Source organism: Mobula birostris, chromosome 4 (genome assembly GCF_030028105.1).
Source record: "Mobula birostris isolate sMobBir1 chromosome 4, sMobBir1.hap1, whole genome shotgun sequence".
NCBI classification, from domain to species: domain Eukaryota; kingdom Metazoa; phylum Chordata; class Chondrichthyes; order Myliobatiformes; family Myliobatidae; genus Mobula; species Mobula birostris.
The window spans coordinates 20,889,062-20,912,229 of NC_092373.1; the positions used below are offsets into that span (position 1 = coordinate 20,889,062).

The window sequence follows — 23,168 nt, forward strand, 5'->3', positions numbered from 1 at the left end:
TAATTATGACATGCTAATGACAGAACAAGGGTAGAAAACAGTTTTGAGGGGATGAGGCAAGGAATTCTAAGTTTGTCAGTTCTGTGTAGGAGGCTCCAACCTGTTTGGAAGTTAGATATAACCTTCCTTTGTCCCAGCGATGGGCCGGTCCAGTGTGAAATATATTTGCTTCTAACTATTGAAAATGGATAATGTGATGTGTTGCCACTGTGTTTATTTGATACCTGTCTCTTTCTCTTCAAGGATTAAATGTCCAAATATTGGATTCTTGTTGGCACAATCAATTCCCCCTAAAAATGGTGCCTTGAATGTCTGTATTGGATGACAGTGTGGATTTTGGATCAGGTTGTGGCACAGGGAACACTGGGTGAGGTTAATGATTTCATTAGGAGATCTCCCTTTAACATAAAGGGGGATATAAAAAGACTCAGGAAGTAGTTTAACACAACCTTCTTACCTTGAGCAAGGTCTCAAATTTCTTTATGATATAGAAGGAGGCCATATGAATCTCTGGCTCACAGAGCAATCCTTCCAGTTTAAGATGGTGCTACTGAAGACATGCGACAGCTTACTGGTGGTTCAAAAGCTAAGGAATTTGATTAAAAACATGTTAGCAACACTTTTTTAAAGTAAGTTGTGGTAAACTACCACCATAAACAATGAAGCGAAGTTGAGAGATGTGCCCTGCTGGTACGTTGCGAACTAGGAGCGGTGCTGGTTGGATTGAACGATTCGGAGCAGAGAAGATAGGACCGTGGAGTTCTGATGCTTGTCCAACTAATCTGGGTGTGAGGGTGGATTGCTCTAAGCGCTGAGACGATTTGGAGAGGTCGAGAACGACTTCTTTGGCAGTGAAATCCAGGTCTGAAGCAAATCGCTGGGTGGCATTTTCTAGGCTCAAGCGATGTGCCACGGCACGGCCCAAGTCCTAATGCAAGGTACAATACGCTGTTTGGGCAATCGAAATGCTGGTCTAGATAGACTGGAAAGCCAGGGTGTTGCGAGTCAGGTGAGGTTGGATCATTCTGGGAGGTGAGCCGATTTGGAGAGGTTAAGAACAGCTTTCCTGGGCCCGAAGTGATTCATTGCAGCAAGGCCCAGGTCCTAGTATGAGGTTTGGACAATTTAAACGCTGGCCCAGATAGGCTGGCGGCTGCTTTCTCTGCAACACTAAGGCTGTGAGACTGCCCCTGCCCGCTGTGCTTTGTGTCTGCAATCTTTGCTGCGATTTGTCCCACTAACATGATGAATTGAACACCGAGGCTTTGGGCCTACTCTGCGCTGCTCCAGGGATTTGGATCTAAGGACTCAGTTTGGTTCAGAATGCTGCTGTTGTTGCTTGCTTCTGTTGTTGGCATGATTTGTTTGTTTTTCTCTTTCTCTGTGGTCACTGGGGGTTGGTCTTATTTAGAAACAAATTAATTGGCTTCTTTTGAGTTCCTTGCATTGCGGCTGCTTGTAAGCAAACAAATCTCAAGGTTGTATAATTTGTACATTCTTTGATGATAATTGCACTTTGAATCCTTGAATCTTTGTTCCCCTCACTGATTTTCACTGAGACCTATTCTCCTCCCTCCCCCCATTCTCAAAATGCTAAAGGAACTCAGGTCAGGTAGCATCTATGGAAAAGAGTAAAGAGTTGATGTTTTGGGCCAGGACCCTTCTTCAGTGCCCTTCATCCTGAAGAAGGAGCTTGGCCCAAAACATCGACTGTTACTCTTCCATAGTTACTGCCTGGCCTGCTGAGTTCCTCCAGCATTTTGTGTGTGTTGCTGTGGATTTCCAGCATCCGTAGATTTTCTTGTGTTTGTGATTTACTCTCTCCCACCCCCCCCACCCCCCAAAATTTCTGCCGGCTACCACTCCCAACCCCTTCCAGACCTTATCAGCCAGCCACAGTGTCGAGGCTGTTTACGTTGGTCAGTTAACCCCCCTATCTGTGTGTCAGAGAGGCCAGGGGAAGCCCACAGGATGACAGAAGAACTGCCAGCTCCACACACTCAGCACCTGAGGTCAGGAGATTGAACCAGGGTAGCTGGGGGCATGAGGCAGCAGCTTTACCTGTTGTGCCACTATGCCCTCATGGCTGTACAGAGACAGAATTACGCTTTTGACATGAGGCTGCCCTTAAGTCAAGGCTAAATACAAATTAGAGGTTCATCACCACATATGCCACACGGGCACTCTACCTTATCAATGTTGTACTATCAAACAGATCTCCGCCTGTCCTTTTTTGTTTTCTTCTCTTCTGTAACTGGCCCTCATCACTCCAGCTCTGCTCCTCCTCCTGCTTGTTACTCACACATTCTTCCCACTGCTTCCCCTCCCAATGCTCCCTCCATTTGTTCCGTGCTCTACCTTCCTGTCCTATCAGTCAGTCATCTTCAGCCCTTTGCCACTCTCACCTAACACCTGCCAGCTTCTGACAACATTCACACTCTCCGCCCACCCCACCAGCCTATCACCCACTCGCCTGGATCCACCTGTCACCTGACAACTGTTGCTCCATCACTTCCTTATACTGGTTATCTCCCCTCTTTCTTTCAGTCCACATGAAAGATCGCCACGTGAAACTTCAAATAAACATCCACCCCTGATGTTCTGTCTTCTCTCTTATCCATCAGGCAGGAGATGAAAAAGTCTGAAAGCACATACCACCAAGCTCAAGGACAGCTTCTAGCCTATTGTTATCAGACTCTTCAATGGACCTCTTGTAGGATAAGATGGACTCTTGACCTCATAATCTACCTTACTATGACCTTGCACTTTATTGTTATCCTGCACTAATTTTTTTTTTGTATTTTTACACTTTATTAGAGTCATAGAAAAACTACAGCACAGAAACAGGCCTATCTGGTGTGTGCTGAACCATTTAAACTGCCTAACAATTCTGTATTGTTATTGACTTGCCTTGTTCTACCTCAATGCCCTGTATGAAAAAGTTTGCAAGATGTGCTTTTCATTGTATCTTGGTATATTATCTTTTCCCTTCATAGATAAAGCCAGATCTGCTGAGATCTCCCTGTGTTTTGCTCTTTAATTAGGTCAGCATTTACTCCAGGCTTCACTTGTGGCCTTTGGTTGGATTTAAGGCACTACGGAACTGTGTCAATTCAAGTGACAAGATTGAACTGAATTGAATAACGTGTATATCTTTTGTTTTTGCAGACAAGAAGGCTTCAACTTCACCCGCCTAGATGGCTCAATGCCACAGAAGCGACGGATAATCGCCATCGAGTCCTTCCAGAGTAGCAGTCCGGGCTCACCAACCATCATGCTGCTCTCGCTAAAAGCTGGTGGAGTTGGACTGAATCTCACAGCAGCTTCCCGGGTATTCCTCATGGATCCTGTAAGTAGTGACCAGGAAATTTTGGACCCATTTACTTCAGGAATTCATGCAGCTGCAGCCTTTTTAGACAAAATTAAACATCTAATTGAGTTCCCATTACTTAGGCTCAATATCAGGTGATGCTCTTCTTCCTTATTGGTTAACAGGGCCTGGAATTCTTGTCTATAAGCTCAGTTCACCTCACTTCCTCCCCAAGTGTCTATTAACAAAAATACTGGAGTAGATCAAAAGTTCGGGGATCCTTTCTATGGTTAATAGCAATCTGAATCCAATAGCAACATTGCTCGGATTAAGTAAATTTTAGGACGTAGGCTAACGAAGGGGGAGAAACGTTATTAATTAGTAACTTGCATCTGAGCTGTCTGTATAAACTGGATGAGCAAGTATCTCTGCTGATACATACATCTGGTGGAAAGATTAATAAAGGTTTTCAAGGACATGGAAAAAGGCCTTTTGGCCCACCGAGTCCCTACTGACCATCAGTTACCTGTTTACACTAATTCCATTTAATTCCTCCCCTCCCCTCTGACCTACTGTACACACTAGGGATAATTGACAGTGGCCAGTTAATCTACCAGCCTGGGACAAGGAGGAAAGTAGGGACCACACAGTAACAGGCAGAATGTGCTAACTCCACACTGACAGGACTGGAGGTCACGAATGAACCTGAATCACTGGAGCTGTGACGATTTTCATGCATTGTGAATTTCTTTCGGGTCTTTGTGGGAAACAGTATTAACAGAGGTTGCTGTCTGCCGCTAGGCTTTGTACTAACGATGCTCTTCCGACATTATCCATGTGTCCTAGGCTTGGAATCCTGCTGCCGAGGATCAGTGCTTCGATAGGTGCCACAGACTGGGCCAGACCAGAGATGTTATCATCACCAAGGTAATTGTAATTCCACTTCAGAAGGACAGGGGGAAAATAACTCTTCTCTCAAGCCATTCCGGTAGTCAGCGTGAAAACCGACGAAACTGCAGCAGCTAGAAATCTGAAATAAAATCAAAAAATGCTGAAAACACCTGGCGGGTCGGGCAGTCTCTGTGGGGGGAAGAAACAGTTAAAGTTTCGGACTGAGGGGGGAAGAAACAGTTAACATTTTGGACTGAAGCCCAATCAGCAAATTCATACCAATTCAGATCTGGGTGTGAATTGCTAGTTAGAGGGAGGTATAGGGTGGACTCTTGACCTCACAATTTACATTTTTTTTTGCACTTCATTGTTTACCTGCACTGCACTTTCCTTGTATGTTGTTCTTAGAACAGTACAGCACTGGAATAGGCCCTGTGGCCCACAGTGTTGTGCCAAACCAGCTAAAATGTAAATCAACCCCCCCCCCAAAAAAAACGAATCCCTCTGACGTACAGAATGTCCATTTCCCTCCATTTTTCTCACACAGGTGCTGATTTAAATGTCTCTTAAAAGCCTCTAACGAATTTGCCTCTACCACCATACAGACAGCACATTCCAGGCATTTACCATTCTCTGAGCAAAAAACTTACCCTTCACATCCCCTTTGAACCTACCCCCTCTCACATTCAATACATGCTCTCTAGTATTAGACATTTCTACCTTGAGAAACAGATGCACCCTGTCTACTCTTACCCATGCTGCTCGTAATCTTAAAGTCATAATCTATCAGATCTCCCTTCAGCCTCCTCCACTCCAAAGAAAACAACCCAAGTTTGTCCAGCCTCTCCTGGTAGCACGTGCTCTCTAAACCAGGCAGCATCCTGATAAACCTCTTCGACGTTCTCTCCAGAGCCTCAACATCCTTCCTATAGTGGGGCGACCAGAATTGTGTGCAATACTCTAGGTGTGGCCTAATCAGAGTTTTATAAAGTTGAAACATAATCTCTTGACTTTTGAACTCAATGCCTCGACTAATAATATTGTCTTACCTCGTTCTACCTTGATGCACTGTGTATGACATAACCTGTATAAACAGTATGCAAGGCAAACTTTTCACTGTACAGTATCTTGGTACATATGATCAAAATATGGTAAAAACTGCTAAACTATTTGAAAGAACAGATAGGGCAATAAATATCAACCTTCACAGTGCTGCCCACATCCAGTCAATTAATGCAATATTTTTTTTGTTTGTATCAATTCTTAGAAGCTCTCATTTATATATATATATATATATATATATATATAGTTGACTACTACATACAGTCCTAGAATCACTATTTTTCCAACTGCAATGCTGAGCTCATCAAGCTCAAAGAATCACAGATCTGAAGGTGCTTCCAGTTGGAACAGGCTATTACATGGACCATCATTGTAGTGAAGAACCTTGTACCTTCTTCGCTTGATCTTCTCTTTCAACTCCTGATCACTGCCTTAAATGAATTTATGCCTGTGTGTTCTCAGCCCTCTGGAGAAGAGAATTCCAAGGATTCATCACCCTCTGGGTGAAGAACTTTCTCCTTATTACATTGCTAACTGTCCTACCCTTTGTTCTAACTCTGGCCTCAAGTTCTAGATTCTTCAACGTTCCTGTAAGAGTTTTATGAATTTAAGTTGAATGTTTTCCAAATACAGACCCATTTTATTTGATCTCTCCTCTTATGATGGACATGCTGTTCCAGGAACCCACTCTACTTTATCTCATTTGAACTCCCTCTATGAGAAGTACATCCTCTTTTAACTGTACACGCTACTCAAATCATGGTCTTACCAAGGGTTTGTATAATTGCAAGAAGCTGTAAATTTTAAGAGAGGATTTGATGGCAAAAGTCATGGCCCTAACATATCGTTTGCCCTCTTAATTATCTACCACTCTCGTATGTTAACTTTCATAACCTGTGTACAGCTAGGTCTCTGATCATCAACATTCAATCACTTAAAAAATATGATTTGTGGTTGGTGGAGAAGACCCTGAGAGGCAGGATTTATGAACATTTGGAGAGGCATAATATGATTAGGAATAGTCAGCATGGCTTTGTCAAAGGTAGGTCGTGCCTTAAGAGCCTGATTGAATTTTTTGAGGATGTGACTAAACACATTGATGAAGGTAGAGTCGTAGATGTAGTGTATATGGATTTCAGCAAAACATTTGATTAGGTACTCCATGCAAGGCTTATTGAGAAAGTAATGAGATCCTAGGGGACATGGCTTTGTGGATCCAGAACTGGTTTGCACACAGAAGGCAAAGAGTGGTTGTAGACGGGTCATATTCTGCTTTGGAGGTCGGTGACCAGTGGTGTGCCTCAGGAATCTGTTCTGGGGACCCCTTCTCTTCGTGATATTTATAAATGACCTGGATGAGGAAGTGGAGGGATGGGTTAGTAAATTTGCTGATGACACAAAGGTTGGGGGTGTTGTGGATAGTGTGGAGGGCTGTCAGATGTTACAGCGGGACATCGATAGGATGTAAAACTGGGCTGAGAAGTGGCAGATGGAGTTCAACCCAGGTAAGTGTGAGGTGATTTATTTTGGTAGGTCAAATATGATGGTAGAATATAGTATTAATGGTAAGACTCTTGGCAGTGTGGAGGATCAGAGGGATCTTGGGGTCTGTGTCCATAGGACACTCAAAGCTGCTGCACAGGTTGACTGTGTGGTTAAGAAGGCATACGGCGCTTTGGACTTCACCAACCGTGTGATTGAGTTCAAGAGCCGAGAGATAATGTTACAGCTATATAGGATCCTGGTCAGACCCCAGTTGGAGTACTGTGCTCAGTTCTGGTCACCTCACTACAGGAAGGATGTGGAAACTATAGAAAGAGTGCGGAGGAGATTTACAAGGATGTTGCCTGGATTGGGGAGCATGCCTTATGAGAATAGGTTGAGTGATCTTGGCCTTATCTCCTTGGAGCAACAGAGGATGAGAGGTGACCTGATAGAGGTGTATAAGATGATGAGGGGCACTGATTGTGTGGATAGTCAGAGGCTGTTTCCCAGGACTGAGATGGCTAAAACGAGAAGGCACAGTTTTAAGATGCTTGGAAGTAGGTACCGAGAGGATGTCAGGGGTAACCCAGAGAGTGGTGAGTGCGTGAAATGGGCTGCCGGCAACAGTGGTGGAGGTGGATACGATAGGGTCTTCTAAGAGATTCCTGGATAGATACATGGAGCTTGGAAAAATAGAGGGCTATGGGTAACCTTAGGTAATTTCTAAAGTACATGTTTGGCACAGTATTGTAAGCCGAAGGGCCTGTATTGTATTGTAGGTTTTCTATGTTTCTTTTTTGAGCATTTTAAAATCTATTTTAGCGCCTGTGGACTCAGCTACTGTCCTCTAATAACTTGGAAGAACAGTAGAATGTGTGGAGCTCTTTTTTTATATATATGACCATTTTGATTTTGTGTTATGAATTTGAAATTAAATTCTTCCTTCCATTAAAGCTGATTGTAGTTTGCAAAATCTTCGTCATTGTTCAGTAAAACTCCCCTTTTTTTATGTTTGCAGTTCATTGTGAAGGACTCTGTGGAGGAAAATATGATGAAGATTCAAAATAAGAAACAAGAACTTGTTGCAGGAGCTTTCGGATCCAAACGACAGCGGGAAATCAAGCAGGGCCGGATTGAAGAGATCAAGATCTTGATCAACATGTAATAGCAGTTTCTGCTGGCTAACATGTTTTATTTCTTCCTTCCAAGAAATCTGACCAAACAAATTTGAATGAGAAGATATCTTTAATACAAAATGTTTAATGACTTCCTAAAATGAGTCTATAAAACAAATCCAGTTTAATATATGTGCCAGTGTTTTTCCGATGGAGGCGATGCTGCATTCAGAAGATCCGACCCATGGATGCAACATCAAACCGCAGAGATTAAAGTAATTTCTGTCAAGGGAAATCTGAACATACCACCTGTACTTGTTCTTGCATTTCTTCCTAATTCAGCAGATGCAATTCTGAGCAGCTGCTATTTCATCTTGCTTGCAATTTGGGGAGCGTTCTTGTGTGACTGTTGTGTTCGCAGACAAATGCTACGCAGGCCATTACGCTTGCCCTCAAATCCTCCCTTAAAAATGATGTCTTCCTGCATGGAATTCAAATAGGTATACAAAATTTTGAGGGCTATAAGTGTGGTAAATGCAAGCAGGCTCTTTCCACTGAGGTTGGGAGAGACTAGAACTAGAGGTCATGGCTTAAGGGTGAAAGGTGAAATACTTAAGGGGAACTTGAGGGGGAACTTCTGCACTCAGAGGGTGGTGTGAGTGTGGAACGAGCTGCCAGAAGAAGTTGTTGAAATGAAACCCACATCCACATTTAAGAGAAATTTGCATGTCCATGGACAAGAGGGGTATGGAGGGCTATGGTCCAGGTGCAGGTCAATAGGATTAAGCAAAGTAACTGTTCAGCATGGGCCAAAGGGCCTGTTTATGTGGTGTTGTGTTCTGCGACCATGAATATGTGAAGAGGGTTGATGCATCTTTGACGTCTGATCTGACGCAAAGGCAAATGTGTTTCAACTCATCCTAGAGTGGTGGAGGCTGAGAGGTGATCCAATAGAGGTTTATAGAAACAGAGAAAACCTACAGCACAATACAGGCCCTTTGGCCCATGAAGTTGTGCTGAACATGTCCCTACCTCAGAAATTACATAGGGTTACCCATAGCCCTCTATTTTTCTGAGCTCCATGTACCTGTCCAGGAGTCTCTTAAAAGACCCTTTCGTATCTGCCTCCACCACCATTGCTGACAGCCCATTCCACACACTCACCATTCTCTGTGTAAAAAGCTTACCCCTGATGTCTCCTCTGTACCTACTTCCAAGCACCTTAAACCTGTGCCCTCTCGTGCTAGCCATTTCAGCCCTGGGGAAAAGCCTTTGACTATCCACACGATCAATGCCTCTCATCATCTTGTACACCTCTATCAGATCACCTCTCATCCTCTGTCACTCCAAGGAAAAATGGCCGAGTTCAGTCAACCTATTCTCGTAAGATTATGAGAGTCATTTTTCCCAGTGTTGAAATGTCTAATACCATACATAGGGCATGCACTTAAGTTGAGAGGGTATAATTTTAAAGGAGATGTGAGAGGCAAGTATTTTACCCAGTGGTGGGTGCCTGAAATGCGCTGCCTGTGGTGGTGGTATAGGCAGATACGTTGGAGACTTTTAAATAGGCACATGATTGTGAGGAAGACGTATGGATATGAATATTGTGCAGGCATTGGGGATTAGTTTAGTTAGCTGTTTGATTACTAATTTAAACATTAGTTTGGCACAACATTATGGGCCGAAGGTCCTGTTCCTGTACTGTACTATTCTATGTTCTAAGGAATCTGGTTTGATTAGATGTGCGATCTAAGTGGAAGTTATGGGGAAGGAAAGTAACCTGTGCAGTAAGTAGAACTTTCAATTACATGTGAGAAGATCATCACAGGAGACTGACGAGCAACCTTTATTTTAAAATGGTGAGTGATAAAGAAAAGATGGATGGTAGCAGTCTTTTCCTCAGGATGGGGAGGTCAAAACTAGATATTTATTTGTAACATGTAGATACTTTATACTTTATTGTCGCCAAACGACTGATAGTAGAACGTACAATCATCACAGCGATATTTGATTCTGCGCTTCCCGCTCCCTGGAATACAAATCGATAGTAAGTATTAAAAATTTAAATTATAAATCATAAATAGAAAAATGGAAAGTAAGGTAGTGCAAAAAAACCAAGAGGCAGGTCCGGGTATTTGGAGGATACAGGCCATATCCGGGTCAGGATCCGTTCAGCAGTCTTATCACAGTTGGAAAGAAGCTGTCCCCAAATCTGGCCGTACGAGTCTTCAAGCCCCTGAGCCTTCTCCCAAAGGGAAGAGGGACGAAAAGTGTGTTGGCTGGGTGGGTCATGCCCTTGATTATCCTGGCAGCACTGCTCCGACAGCGTGCAGTGTAAAGTGAGTCCACGGACAGAAGATTGTTTTGTGTGATGTGCTGGGCTGTGTTCACGACCTTCTGCAGCTTCTTTCGGTCTTGGACAGGACAACTTCCATACCAGGTTGTGATGCACCCTAGAAGAATGCTTTCTACGGTGCATCTATAAAAATTAGTGAGGGTTTTAGGGGACAGGCCAAATTTCTTTAGTTTTCTCAGGAAGTAAAGGTGCTGGTGGGCCTTCTTGGCAGCGGACTCTGCTTGGTTGGACCAAGTCAGGTCATTTGTGATATTGACCCCGAGGAACTTAAAGCTTTTGACCTGTTCCACTTGCACACCACCAATGTAAATTGGGCTGTGCGGTCCGCTACTCCTTCTGAAGTCAACAATTGAAACATACAGTGAATTGCTTCATTTGCAACAAATCAGCGAGGATTGTGTTGTTCAGCCCATAAGCTTCTATCGCTAATATAGCATGCCCACAACTCATTAATCCATACAGTACTGTGCAAAAGTCTTAGGCACATACAGTATATATAGCTAGGGTGCCTAAGACTTTTGCACAGTGCTGTTTGTCTTTGGAATGTGGGAGGAAACTGGTGCATCCGAAGGAAACCCACGTGGTTATGGGGGGAACGTACAAACTCCTTACAAACAGTGGCAGGAATTGAACCCTGACATAATGGTTTTGAGGGATATGCCAAAATGCAGGAAATTGGGTTAGCTGGGTAGGCTGAAGTCATGCTGTGTTGCTCTGTGACATTTTGAAGCCTCGAAGTCACTCACTGACTGACAATATAGTGCCATTAACCTTTATAATGTTGCAACTGCTGTACTCCAGATGAAGTGTCTGTTCTGTCTTTGAGATGAACTTCTCACTTTGTTGCCTCTTAACTCCTCTAAAAGTCTGTGGTCTGACAGTAGACCAAGATCTTCAATAGAAACAAGTTGGAGTTGGAAATGATAGGTCATGTGAGACCCACAACTCTATGGATATAAAAACAGTAAAAACTGCACATTCAGGCAGACAGGTCGAATGATAAAGCAGTGTCCTCCAGGGTGTCTTCAGTGTCTCTAATACAATGGAATCTCAAATATAACAAAATTTTCTGAGGTCAGATGAAAAGTCAAAGTGATTTGCACATCACTGTTTATGTTTTGTTAATTTCTTGCCAAATGTTCAAACAGCCACATGCCACCTGAAGAGCAGATGTTCCAAACTTCTCTCACTAATTCAGCGTTTATGGAGGGGAAAGTACCCAGGAAGGGCATATGCCTGTGGTGATGAACGTAGATTCCTCCACAGATACTACCTGGCCTGCTGAGATCCTCCAGCATTGTGTGTGTTGCTCCAGATTCCAGCATCTGCAATCTCTTGTGGCTCCAATATAGTGGTGGAATTCAACAGGTTGAACTGCATACACGGGACTGCAGACGCTGCAAACTGGAGCGACAAGCAATATGCTGGAGAAACTCCATGGGTCCAACAGATGGGGTTCTGATATGAGCTCTAGACTTGAAACATCAACAGTTTCTTCCCACCATTACCAAACAGATATTGCTCGACCCACTGAGTTTGTTCGTATCGTTTGTACTGTTTTTCTGGTTCTGCTGAGACTGCCCTGTGACAGTCGCAGGTTGAACTTTGATTCCATTTAAGCTGGTGCATTTGAAATGGGTGTTACCCAGGTATGGACATTACCTGATGCTGGGACAAAGTATGGGCTCTGTACTATAGAGCACATGGAAATTCACCAGAAAATTATTTCCAGCACGAACCGTTTTAAGTCAAAGATAGAAGGTAGCTAGACTTGGAATAATTTGTTGATCTGGTTAGAAGAGAGGAGCTTGAGACATGGAGAAGACTGAAGACAAAGATGAGTCGTTGCTGGGCAGGATACACAGCTGGTGAGTAAACAGGACTGCACACATTAGCATAACAAAAGTGTTGGTTGGGAGCACTTATAGAGTTGTACAGGTCAAAATGATCCTTCCGCTCATTGTGTCCATGCTGACATTTTTGTCCATCTACACCAAGATAGAATTAAGTTTACTGTCATACACATAAGTCAATTTTATTGTCATAAGCAGCATTCAGAAGGAAAAAAAATGAAGGCAGAATTGGAACAAAAAAAAAAGTCAATTTTAATGCAAAGTGATCCAAGTGCCCATAGTTTTGTTACACCATATTGATTAGAGATGTGCCACTTAAAGAACTGTATGGTAGCTGTTCTTGAATTCTTTTGGTGTGAGACTTCAGGCTTTTGCATCTAAACACAAGAGATTTTGTAGATGCTGGAAATCCAGGGTAACACCTACAAGATGCTGGAAGAACTCAGAAGGTCAGGAAGCATCTGTGGAAAGGAATAAAGAGTTGTGCTTCTGGTTAAGGCCCTTCTTCAGGATTGGAAAGGACAGGGGAAGAAGGTGGGGGGAGGGGAAGGCAACTAAACTAGGTGGTAGGGAGGAGGTTGAAGTAGGAAGCTGGGAGGTGATGAGTGGAAAAAAGTAAAGGGTTAAGGAATCTGATAGGAAAGTGCACCAGGGGAAGGTGATGGGCAAGTGAGACGAAGAGAAAAGAGGGGAACTGAAGTGGAGAATGGAAGCAGGAGAGGGAAAATTACCAGGAGTTGGAGAAATTGATATTTATGTTCATCCTACTTGAAGGTGGCCCCATTGAGGCAGCAGAGGAAGTCATGTACTGGCATATGGGAATAGGAATTGGAATGAAAATGGTATGAGGACAGAGCGAAGGCGCTGGACAAAGCGGTCCCCCAATGTATATCATGATTCACCAGTGTAAGATGACCTGAACAGATTTGCAGGTGAATGTACCCTCACTTCCATTCAGGTGAGGGAGGAGGTAAATGGGCAGGTGTAACACCCCTTCCGTTTGCAACTATAAGTGCCAGGAGGGAGATTAGTGGGTTGAGATGTATGGACAAGGGAATCACAGAGAGAGTAATCCCTGCAGAAAGTGGGAATGAGAGGAGGTAAAGATGTGTTTTGTAGGTAGGGACAAGAGGAACTCTGTCCTTGTTAAAGAGGCAGAAAGATGGAGTGAGGGAAGATGCCTGGGAAAAGGAGGAGATGCAGGATAGAGCAGCATCAATGATGGAGGGAGGGAAATCTTGTTCTTTGAAGGAGGACACATCTCTGATGTTCTGGAAAGGAAGGCCTCATCCTGAGAGCAAGTGCAGCAGAGACAAAGGAATGGAGAAAAGGAAGTGGCATTTTTACAGGTGCTAGGGTCAGAAGAAGTATAGTCAAGATAGTGGGTCTATAAAATATATCGTTAGGCAGTTTGCCCCTGAAGATGAGATAGAGACATCAAGAAAGGGGAGAGAGATATCTGAAATCAACCAAATTAATTTAAGGGCAGGATGGAAGAGGGAGGCAAAGTTGATGAAATTGACAAGCTCAGTGTGGATGCATGAAGCAGCACAAATGCATTCATGAATGTATCACAGGAAGAGTTGGGAAGTGTCCCCACTGTATGCTTGGAACATGGATTGTTCCACGTACAGTAGCTTAGGAAAATGCAAGCATAACTGAGCCCATACAGGTGCGCATGGCTATACCTTGGGTTAGGTGAAAGTGGAAGGACCAGTTCCACCAGAAGATGTTGGTGGAGGGGGCTGTTGTCAAGAAGGAAGTGAGGGCTTTAAGGCCTTCATGGGGGATAGAAGTGTATAGGAACTAGATGTTCATGGTGATCAGGGCCGGGGAACTGACAGTTTTTGAAGAGATCAAGAGCATGTGAAGTGTTATAGATGGTAAGGGACTAAACCAAAGGGGATAAAATGGAGTAGAGTTATGTGGACACAAGTTCCGTGTGGTAGGAGCAGACAGGAAAAATTAGCGTACTTGGACAGTCAGTTTTGTGGATCGTGGGTAGGAGGTAGAAACAAGCAGTGTGGGATAAGTGAACAATGAGGTTGGTGGCAGTGGATGGGAGGCTTCAGGAGCTCTTGCTCGATAATTGCAAGAAGGTGCTGAGGCCCAAATGGTGGGGATCTTTGGATGTTGCCATTTTCAGGCAGTATCTCCTCTAGATACCACCAACAATGGGGAAAGATAAGGCCATGGTGTATTGCACTGTCCACTAATTAGCAGCTTGCATTCCAGACCAGTCAAGATACTTTAAACTATGTATCTGTAGATGTTTGCCTGCTCAGGGCTGTATATTTCTATGTCTTGCCTATTTAATGTCTGTCTAAGTGCCCCTTAAATAGTAATTGTATCTGATTCCGCCCCCTCCTCTGGCAGCACATTCCAGATATAAACCACACTGGTGCAGTAGCTGAGTCTGAAGTTTTACGTTTCAGCAGTACAGAACTAAGGCTGTGGAGAGAGGGCGAGAGGCAAGTTATTTCTCACCTCTGTTAGCATGTCACTAACTCATCATTGTAATAGAGACATGGGGAGCAGTTCACAAGGGCATAGGGATTAGACGGGGATCAATGTTCAATCAGTGGACTGATTTATTTTTCACTCCCTGGCCCAAGGATACACTGGGCAAAAACAGTTGCCAAGACTGACTGGGACTTGAAACACGGATGTTCTGGTCTTCTGGGATTGGTACCACCGATAGGCCTTTAGCGAACAAAAAGGAAGAGAAGTTTACTAAGTCCTGTGTTAGCACATGGATAGGAATTGAGGGAGGAGAGGTTTGTTTCAGTATAAGACCGACTGTAGAATTTAATATTCTTTCATTTGTACCAGGATTTATTCCTCCCAACATACAGTACTGGGGTAAAAGTCTTAGGCACATAGACTGCATATAACTAGGGTGCCTAAGACTTTTGCATAGTACTGTACATTGTCTTTCCAGTTACGACATAACATTTAATACTAAGATAATACAAAACTAAGTACTCTTATTTGTGTTTTCCAACTACCTTCCTATTTTAGCCAATATAGGCATCCTAGCTATGGTTGAAGTCAGAAGTTTACATACACCTTAGCCAAATACATTTAAACTCAGTTTTTCACAATTCCTGACATTTAGTCCTAGGAAACATTCCCTGTCTTAGGTCGGTTAGGATCACTACTTTATCTTAAGAATGTGAAATGTCAGAATAATAGTAGAGACAATGATTTATTTCAGCTTTTATTTCTTTCCTCACTTTCCTAGTGGGTCAGAAGTTTACATACACTTTGGTAGCATTGCCTTTAAATTGTCTAACTTGAGTCAAACGTTTTGGGTTGCCTTCCACGAGCTTCTCATAGTAAGTTGCAGGAACTTTGTTCCATTCCTCCAGACAGAACTGGTGTTAACTGAGTCAGGTTTGTAAGCCTCCTTGCTCACACACGTTCTTTTCATTTCTGCCCACAAATTTTCTATCGGATTGAGGTCAGAAAATGATGTCAAGTCTGGTTCATCCTTGGGAGCAATTTCCAAACGCCTGAAGGTACCACGTTCATCTGTACAAACAATAGTACGCAAGTATAAACACCATGGGACCACGCAGTCGTCATACCGCTCAGGAGGGAAACACATTCTGTCTCCTAGAGATGAACGTACTTTGGCGCGAAAAGTGCAAATCAATCGCAGAACAACAGCAAAGGTCCTTGTGAAGATACTGGAGGAAACAGGTAGACAAGTATCTATATCCACAGTAAAACGAGTCCTATATTGACATAACCTGAAAGGTTGCTCAGCAAGGAAGAAGCTACTGCTCCAAAACCGTCATAAAAAAGCCAGACTACAGTTTGCAAGTGCACATGGGGACAAAGATCTTACATTTTGGAGAAATGTCCTCTGGTCTGATGAAACAAAAATTGAACTGTTTGTCCATAATGTCCATTGTTATGTTTGGAGGAAAAAGGGTGAGGCTTGCAAGCTGAAGAACACCATCTCAACCGTGAAGCATGGGGGTGGCAGCATCATGTTGTGGGGGTGCTTTGCTGCAGGAGGGGCTGGTGCACTTCACAAAATAGATGGTATCATGAGGAAAGAAAATTATGTGGATATATTGAAACAACATCTCAAGACATCAGCCAGGAAGTTAAAGCTCGGTCGCAAATGGACCTTCTAAATGGACAATGACCCCAAGCATACCTCCAAAGTTGTGGCAAAATTGCTTAAGGACAACAAAATCAAGGTATTGGAGTGGCCATCACATAGCCCTGACCTCAATTCGATAGAAAATTTGTGGGCAGAACTGAAAAAGCGTGTGCGAGCAAGGAGGCCTACAAACCTGACTCAGTTACACCAGTTCTGTCTGGAGGAATGGAACAAAATTCCAGCAACTTACTATGAGAAGCTTGTGGGAGGCAACCCAAAACGTTTGACCCAAGTTAAACAATTTAAATGCAATGCTATCAAATACTAACAAGGTGTATGTAAACTTCTGACCCACTGGGAAAGTGATGAAAGAAATAAAAGTTGAAATAAATCATTGTCTCTACTATCATTCTGACATTTCACATTCTTAAAATAAAGTAGTGATCCAAACTGACCTAAGACAGGGAATGTTTTCTAGGGTTAAATGTCAGGAATTGTGAAAAAAATAAGTTTAAATGTATTTGGCTAAGGTGTATGTAAACTTCTGACTTCAACTGTATATTTCTGTGCCTAAGACTTTTGCACATCACTGTAAATGCCACGTTAATATGCTGTGATGAAGTTAAACCTGTAAGCTATATTTTACTTATAAACTGCATGTTTAGGTTGGCAGCCATGTTACTGTCTAAATGTGGTATAATGGACAGTGGAGAAGGCTGTCTAAGGTTACAACAGGATCAACAGGGTGCCAGATGGAGTTTAACTCAGGCAAGTGTGAAGTGAAGCATTTGTTGCGGGCCTGGATATACACAGTGAATGGCAGGACCCTGGGGAGCGTTGTTGAGCTGTGAGTGCATTGTCCACCTGTATCATTGCTTTCAGGAAACTGAGTGATGAAGGTATGCAGTATGCTTGAGCAACACACAGAAACTGCTGGAGGAATTCAGCAGGTCAGGCAGCAGCTATAGAGAGAAATTAACTATCAGTTTCAGGCCGGGGCCCTTCACTGGGCCTGGAAAGGAAGAATGCAGAAGCCATAATAAGAAGGTGGGAGTTGGCAAAGGAGTACAAGCTGGCAGGTAATAGGTGAGATCTAGTAAGGGGCAAGGGGGGCAGGTGCGAGAGGGAGATGAAGTAAGGAAATGGGATGCATGAGGTAAAGAGCTGAAAAAAGGAATCTTATAGGAGAGGAGAGTGGACCATGGAAGAAAGGGGAGGAGGGAACCAGAGGGAGGAGATATGAAGGGATAGGGGCCAAACACAGGCAAATGAGATTTATGTAGGTTGGCAACTTGCTAGTGATGAGTTTAGCTGAGTGAGGGGCTCCAGGCAGCACTGTGCTGGGCCGAACAGCAGGTGTCACTCCCTGCAGCTGACCCCATTGGCGCAATAGTGCTGCCGCTGCTGTTAAAAATAAAGGATAGTGGTCGTAGCATTACAAGTACGGGCCTCCATGCTCCCTGCACGCAGCATCACATGAGCCCGGGGTTTTGCGGGCTACGCAAACGCCTGGACGCAGATCTTTATCGTTTGACCTGAGTTTGCCACCTGCCACGTTAAATAAAACTTGAGCACTGAGGCATGTGTGAACATTAACGCCGGCCATTAATAACCGCGGAAGATGTAGTCGAGGTCTATTCTCGATCTGATTGAATAAGGAGGGAAGATGTAGAGAGAGTGTAAATGGGTACAACCTTCAGGACCAAGTGTGGAAAAAAAAACCATATAAATATAAGGTTTTCACTTCCAATACATGGGATAATTTTAAGGTGATTAAAATAAATTATAGGCGATGTCAGAGGAAAGTTCTTTATAGAGAGTAACGGGTGTGTGGAATGCCCTGTCGCAGTGGTGGTAGAGGCAAACACATTCGGGGCATTTAAGACACATGGATGATAGAAAAACGGATAGCTATGTAGGAGGGAAGGGCTGATTGAACTGGTCGACACAACATCGTGGGCCGAAGGTCCTGTACGGTGCTATAATGTTCTATGTTCACTGCTAACTGCATGGTTGCTGAAAATGAGGCTGAGGTTTGGTGAGGGAGAATCCTTCCATAGGGAAAAACCATTTGTGGACAGTGCAAAAGGCGACCATCAAACGTATCTAATCTTTAAGGTGAGGGTGCCATACAAGAGAATTATACACGAGTAAGACCCGCATTAAATTTTGAGCTAAATCGGGCTCTAATACCGTATTCCACTGATTTTTAAAGTGTATTAAAACCGAAGGTGTTTAAAAGACAGTTAAATTTGATTTAAAGAACAAATGCATTTAAACCTCCTCCTGACGATCCATTACAACAGATATACTGCTAAGTAAAGCGAGGCAGAGAAAAAGTAAACGCGTGTATTAATGTTGATTGGCAGCTACGGCGATCAAATAAGAAGTATATAACACATTTCAAAAGTTGAGGCAACGTATTGGGTAGGCTGAGATCGGCCCCGTGGTTTGTTCATACTGCAGCATATGGGAAATCAGGGATACTTCCAATGTCCCTGACGACTGTGTGCAGGAAATGTGTCTACCTGCAGCTTCGGGCAGACCGCATTGAGCGGCTGGAGCTACGATTGGATTCATACTGGAGCATCCGCGATGCTGAGAAAGATGTGAATAGCACGTTCAGTGAGTTGGCCACACCACAGGTAAAGGCTACACAGGCAGAAAGGGAATGGGTGGCCACTAGACAGCGTAGCAGTAGGCAGGTAGTACAGGAGTCCCCTGAGGTCAACTCCCTCCTAAACAGATACACTGTTTTGGATACTGTTGGGGGAGATGTCTCGTCAGGGGAAGGCAGCAGCAGCAGCCGAGTTCATGGTACCATGGGTGGCTCTGCGGCACAAGAGGGAAGGAAAAGGAATGGGAGAGCTATAGTGATAGGGGATTCGATTGTAAGGGGAACAGATAGGCGTTTCTGCGGCCGCAAACGAGACTCCAGGAGGGTATGTTGCCTCCCTGGTGCAAGGGTCAAAGATGTCTCTGAGCGGCTGCAGGACATTCTGGAGTGGGAGGGTGAACAGCCAGTGGTCGTGGTGCACATAGGTACCAACAATATAGGTAAAAAACGGGATGAGGTCCTGCAAGGTGAATTTAGGGAGTTAGGAGATAAACTAAAAAGTAGGACCACAAAGGTAATAATCTCTGGATTACTGCCAGTGCCACGTGCTAGTCAGAGTAGAAATAGGAGGATATATCAGATGAATACGTGGCTTGAAAAATGGTGCAAGGGGGAAGGATTCAAATTTCTCGGGCATTGGAACCAGTTCTGGAGGAGGTGGGACCGGTACAAACAGGATGGTCTGCACCTGGGCTGGGCTGGAACCAATGTCCTAGGGGGTGCGTTTGCTACTGTTGTTCAGGCGGATTTAAACTAATGTGGCAGGGGGATGGGAACAAGTGCAGAGAGACAGAGGGGTGTAAAATGAGGGTAGAAGCAAAAAGTAAGGTGAAAAGTAAAAGTGGCAGGCAGGCAGGCAAATCCAGGGCAAAAACCAAAAAGGGCCACTTTTCAACATAATTGTATAAGGGCTAAGAGTGTTGTAAAAACAAGCCTGATGGCTTTGTGTGTCAATGCAAGGAGCATTCATAACAAGGTGGATGAATTGAATGTGCAGATTGTTATTAATGAATATGATATAGTTGGGATCACAGAGACATGGCTCCAGGGTGACCAGGGATGGGAGCTCAACATTCAGGGATAATCAATATTCAGGAGGGATAGACATGAAAGAAAAGGAGGTGGGCTAGCATTGCTGGTTAGAGAGGAGATTAACGCAATAGAAAGGAAGGACATTAGCCAGGAGGATGTGGAATCGATATGGGTAGAGTTGCATAACACTAAGGGGGAGAAAACACTGGTGGGAGTGTACAGGCCACCTAACAGTAGTAGTGAGGTTGGGGATGACATTAAACAGGAAATTAGAAATGCGTGCAGTAAAGGAACAGCAGTTATAATGGGTGACTTCAATCTACATATAGATTGGGTGAGCCAGATTGGTAAGGGTGCTGAGGAAGAGGATTTCTTGGAATGTATGCGGGATGGTTTTCTGAACCAACATGTCGAGGAACCAACTAGAGAGCAGGCCATTCTAGACCGGGTATTGAGCAATGAGGAAGGGTTAGTTAGCAATCTTGTCGTGCGAGGCCCCTTGGGTAAGGGTGACCATAATATGGTGGAATTCTTCATTAAGATGGAGAGTGACATAGTTAATTCAGAAACAAAGGTTCTGAACTTAAAGAAGGGTAACTTTGAAGGTATGAGATGTGAATTAGCTAAGATAGACTGGCAAATGATACTTAAAAGATTGACGGTGGATATGCAATGGCAAGCATTTAAAGATTGCATGGATGAACTACAACAATTGTTCATCCCAGTTTGGCAAAAGAATAAACCAGGGAAGGTAGTGCACCCGTGGCTGACAAGGGAAATTAGGGATAGTATCAATTCCAAAGAAGAAACATACAAATTAGCCAGAAAAAGCGGCACACCTGAGGACTGGGAGAAATTCAGAGTCCAGCAGAGGAGGACAAAGGGCTTAATTAGGAAAGGGAAAAAAGATTATGAGAGAAAGCTGGCAGGGAACATAAAAACTGACTGTAAAAGCTTTCACAGATATGTGAAAAGAAAAAGATTGGTTAAGACAAATGTAGGTCCCTTACAAGCAGAAACAGGTGAATTGATCATGGGGAACAAGGACATGGTAGACCAACTGAATAACTACTTTGGTTCTGTCTTCACTAAGGAGGACATAAATAATCTTCCGGAAATAGTAGGGGACCGAGGGTCTAGTGAGATGGAGGAATTGAGGGAAATACATGTTATTAGGGAAGTGATGTTAGGTATATTGAAGGGATTAAAGGCAGAGAAATCTCCAGGGCCAGATGGTCTGCATCCCAGAGTGCTTAAGGAAGTAGCCCAAGAAATAGTGGATGCATTAGTGATAATTTTTCAAAACTCTTTAGATTCTGGATTAGTTCCTGAGGATTGAAGGGTGGCTAATGTAACCTGGCTTTTTAAGAAAGGAGTGAGAGAGAGAAACCAGGGAATTATAGACCGGTTAGCCTGATGTCAGTGGTGGGGAAAATGCTAGAGTCAGTTATCAAAGATGTGATAACAGCACATTTGGAAAGCGGTGAAATCATGGGACAAAGTCAGCATGGATTCGTGAAAGGAAAATTATGTCTGACTAATCTTATAGAATTTTTTGAGGATGTAACTGTTAGAGTGGATAGGGGAGAACCAGTGGATGTGGTATATTTGGATTTTCAAAAGGCTTTTGACAAGGTCCCACACAGGAGATTAGTGTGCCAACTTAAAGCACATGGTATTGGGGGTATGGTATTGATGTGGTTAGAGAATTGGTTGGCAGACAGGAAGTAAGGAGTGGAAATAAATGGGACCTTTTCAGAATGGCAGGCAGTGACTAGTGGGGTACCGCAAGGCTCAGTGCTGGGACTCCAGTTGTTTACAATATATGTTAATGACTTAGACGAGGGAATTAAATGCAGCATCTCCAAGTTTGCGGATGACACGAAGCTGGGTGGCAGTGTTAGCTGTGAGGAGGATGCTAAGAGGATGCAGCGTGACTTGGATAGGTTAGGTGAGTGGGCAAATTCATGGCAGATGCAATTTAATGTGGATAAATGTGAGGTTATCCACTTTGGTGGCAAGAACAGGAAAACAGATTATTATCTGAATGGTGGCCGATTAGGAAAAGGGGAGGTGCAACGAGACCTGGGTGTCATTGTACACCAGTCATTGAAAGTGGGCATGCAGGTTCAGCAGGCGGTGAAAAAGGCAAATGGTATGCTGGCATTCATAGCAAGAGGATTCGAGTACAGGAACAGGAAGGTACTACTGCAGTTGTACAAGGCCTTGGTGAGACCACACCTGGAGTATTGTGTGCAGTTTTGTTCCCCTAATCTGAGGAAAGACATTCTTGCCATAGAGGGAGTGCAAGGAAGGTTCACCAGATTGATTCCTGGGATGGCAGGACTTTCATATGAAGAAAGACTGGATCGACTAGGCTTATACTCTCTGGAATTTAGAAGATTGAGGGGGGATCTGATTGAACCGTATAAAATTCTAAAGGGATTGGACAGGCTAGATGCAGGAAGATTGTTCCCGGTGTTGGGGAAGTCCAGAACGAGGGGTCACAGTTTGAGGATAAAGGGGAAGCCTTTTAGGACCCAGATGAGGAAAAACTTCTTCACACAGAGAGTGGTGAATCTGTGGAATTCTCTGCCACAGGATACAGTTGAGGCCAGTTCATTGGCTATATTTAAGAGGGAGTTAGATATGGCCCTTGTGGTTAAAGGGATCAGGGGGTATGGAGAGAAAGCAGGTACAGGGTTCTGAGTTGGATGATCAGCCATGATCGTACTGAATGGCGGTGCAGGCTCGAAGGGCTGAATGGCCTACTCCTGCACCTATTTTCTATGTTTCTATGTTGCCATTGGCTCAGTAAATTGGGGAGTTCGCTGTTGAGTCCAAAGACAGAGTGAGCTATCTCCAAAAGAGATACTCCAGTGCTACCATACGGCTTACATAATACAGTTTGCGGCAGTCGGAAATGTACCAGCGTCTGCTCTGCAGTTGTCTACGGACCCGTCGAATGGCGTGGGACATTGTCTCTTGTAGCATTTGTGTGATTTCTCCTTAAAGGAGAAAGGCCATTTTGAAAGGGTTAGAGTAGAAATTTAACAATTCTTAACTTGTTATTCCTACCAGTTCATACTCTAAATTGGAAAATGAGAATTAGACTGGACATCAAAACAACACACACACACAATGCTGGAGAAAATCTGCAGGCCAGGTAGCACCTATGGGGGGGTGGGGGAGGACAGCCGACGTTTTGGGCCAAGACCCTTTGGCAGGACCTAGATGCTGCCTGGCCTGCAGAGTTCCTCCAGCACTTTGTGTGTGTTGCTTTGATTTCCAACATCTGTAGATTTTGTCTTGTTTGTGATTAGATTG

General features: G+C 43.8%; 1 protein-coding gene across 1 annotated transcript in view; it reads left to right on the plus strand.

Annotated features, from left to right (window-relative positions):
• The window catches only part of LOC140196203 (helicase-like transcription factor), a 74,650-nt gene extending 66,488 nt beyond the window's left edge, over positions 1-8,162 (plus strand). The window contains 3 exon segments of the mRNA XM_072255000.1: positions 3,169-3,349; positions 4,157-4,237; positions 7,767-8,162. Of these exon segments, the coding sequence (XP_072111101.1) occupies positions 3,169-3,349; positions 4,157-4,237; positions 7,767-7,913 (409 nt within the window). The 3' untranslated portion in view covers positions 7,914-8,162.
• Positions 8,163-23,168: the final 15,006 nt, after the last annotated feature.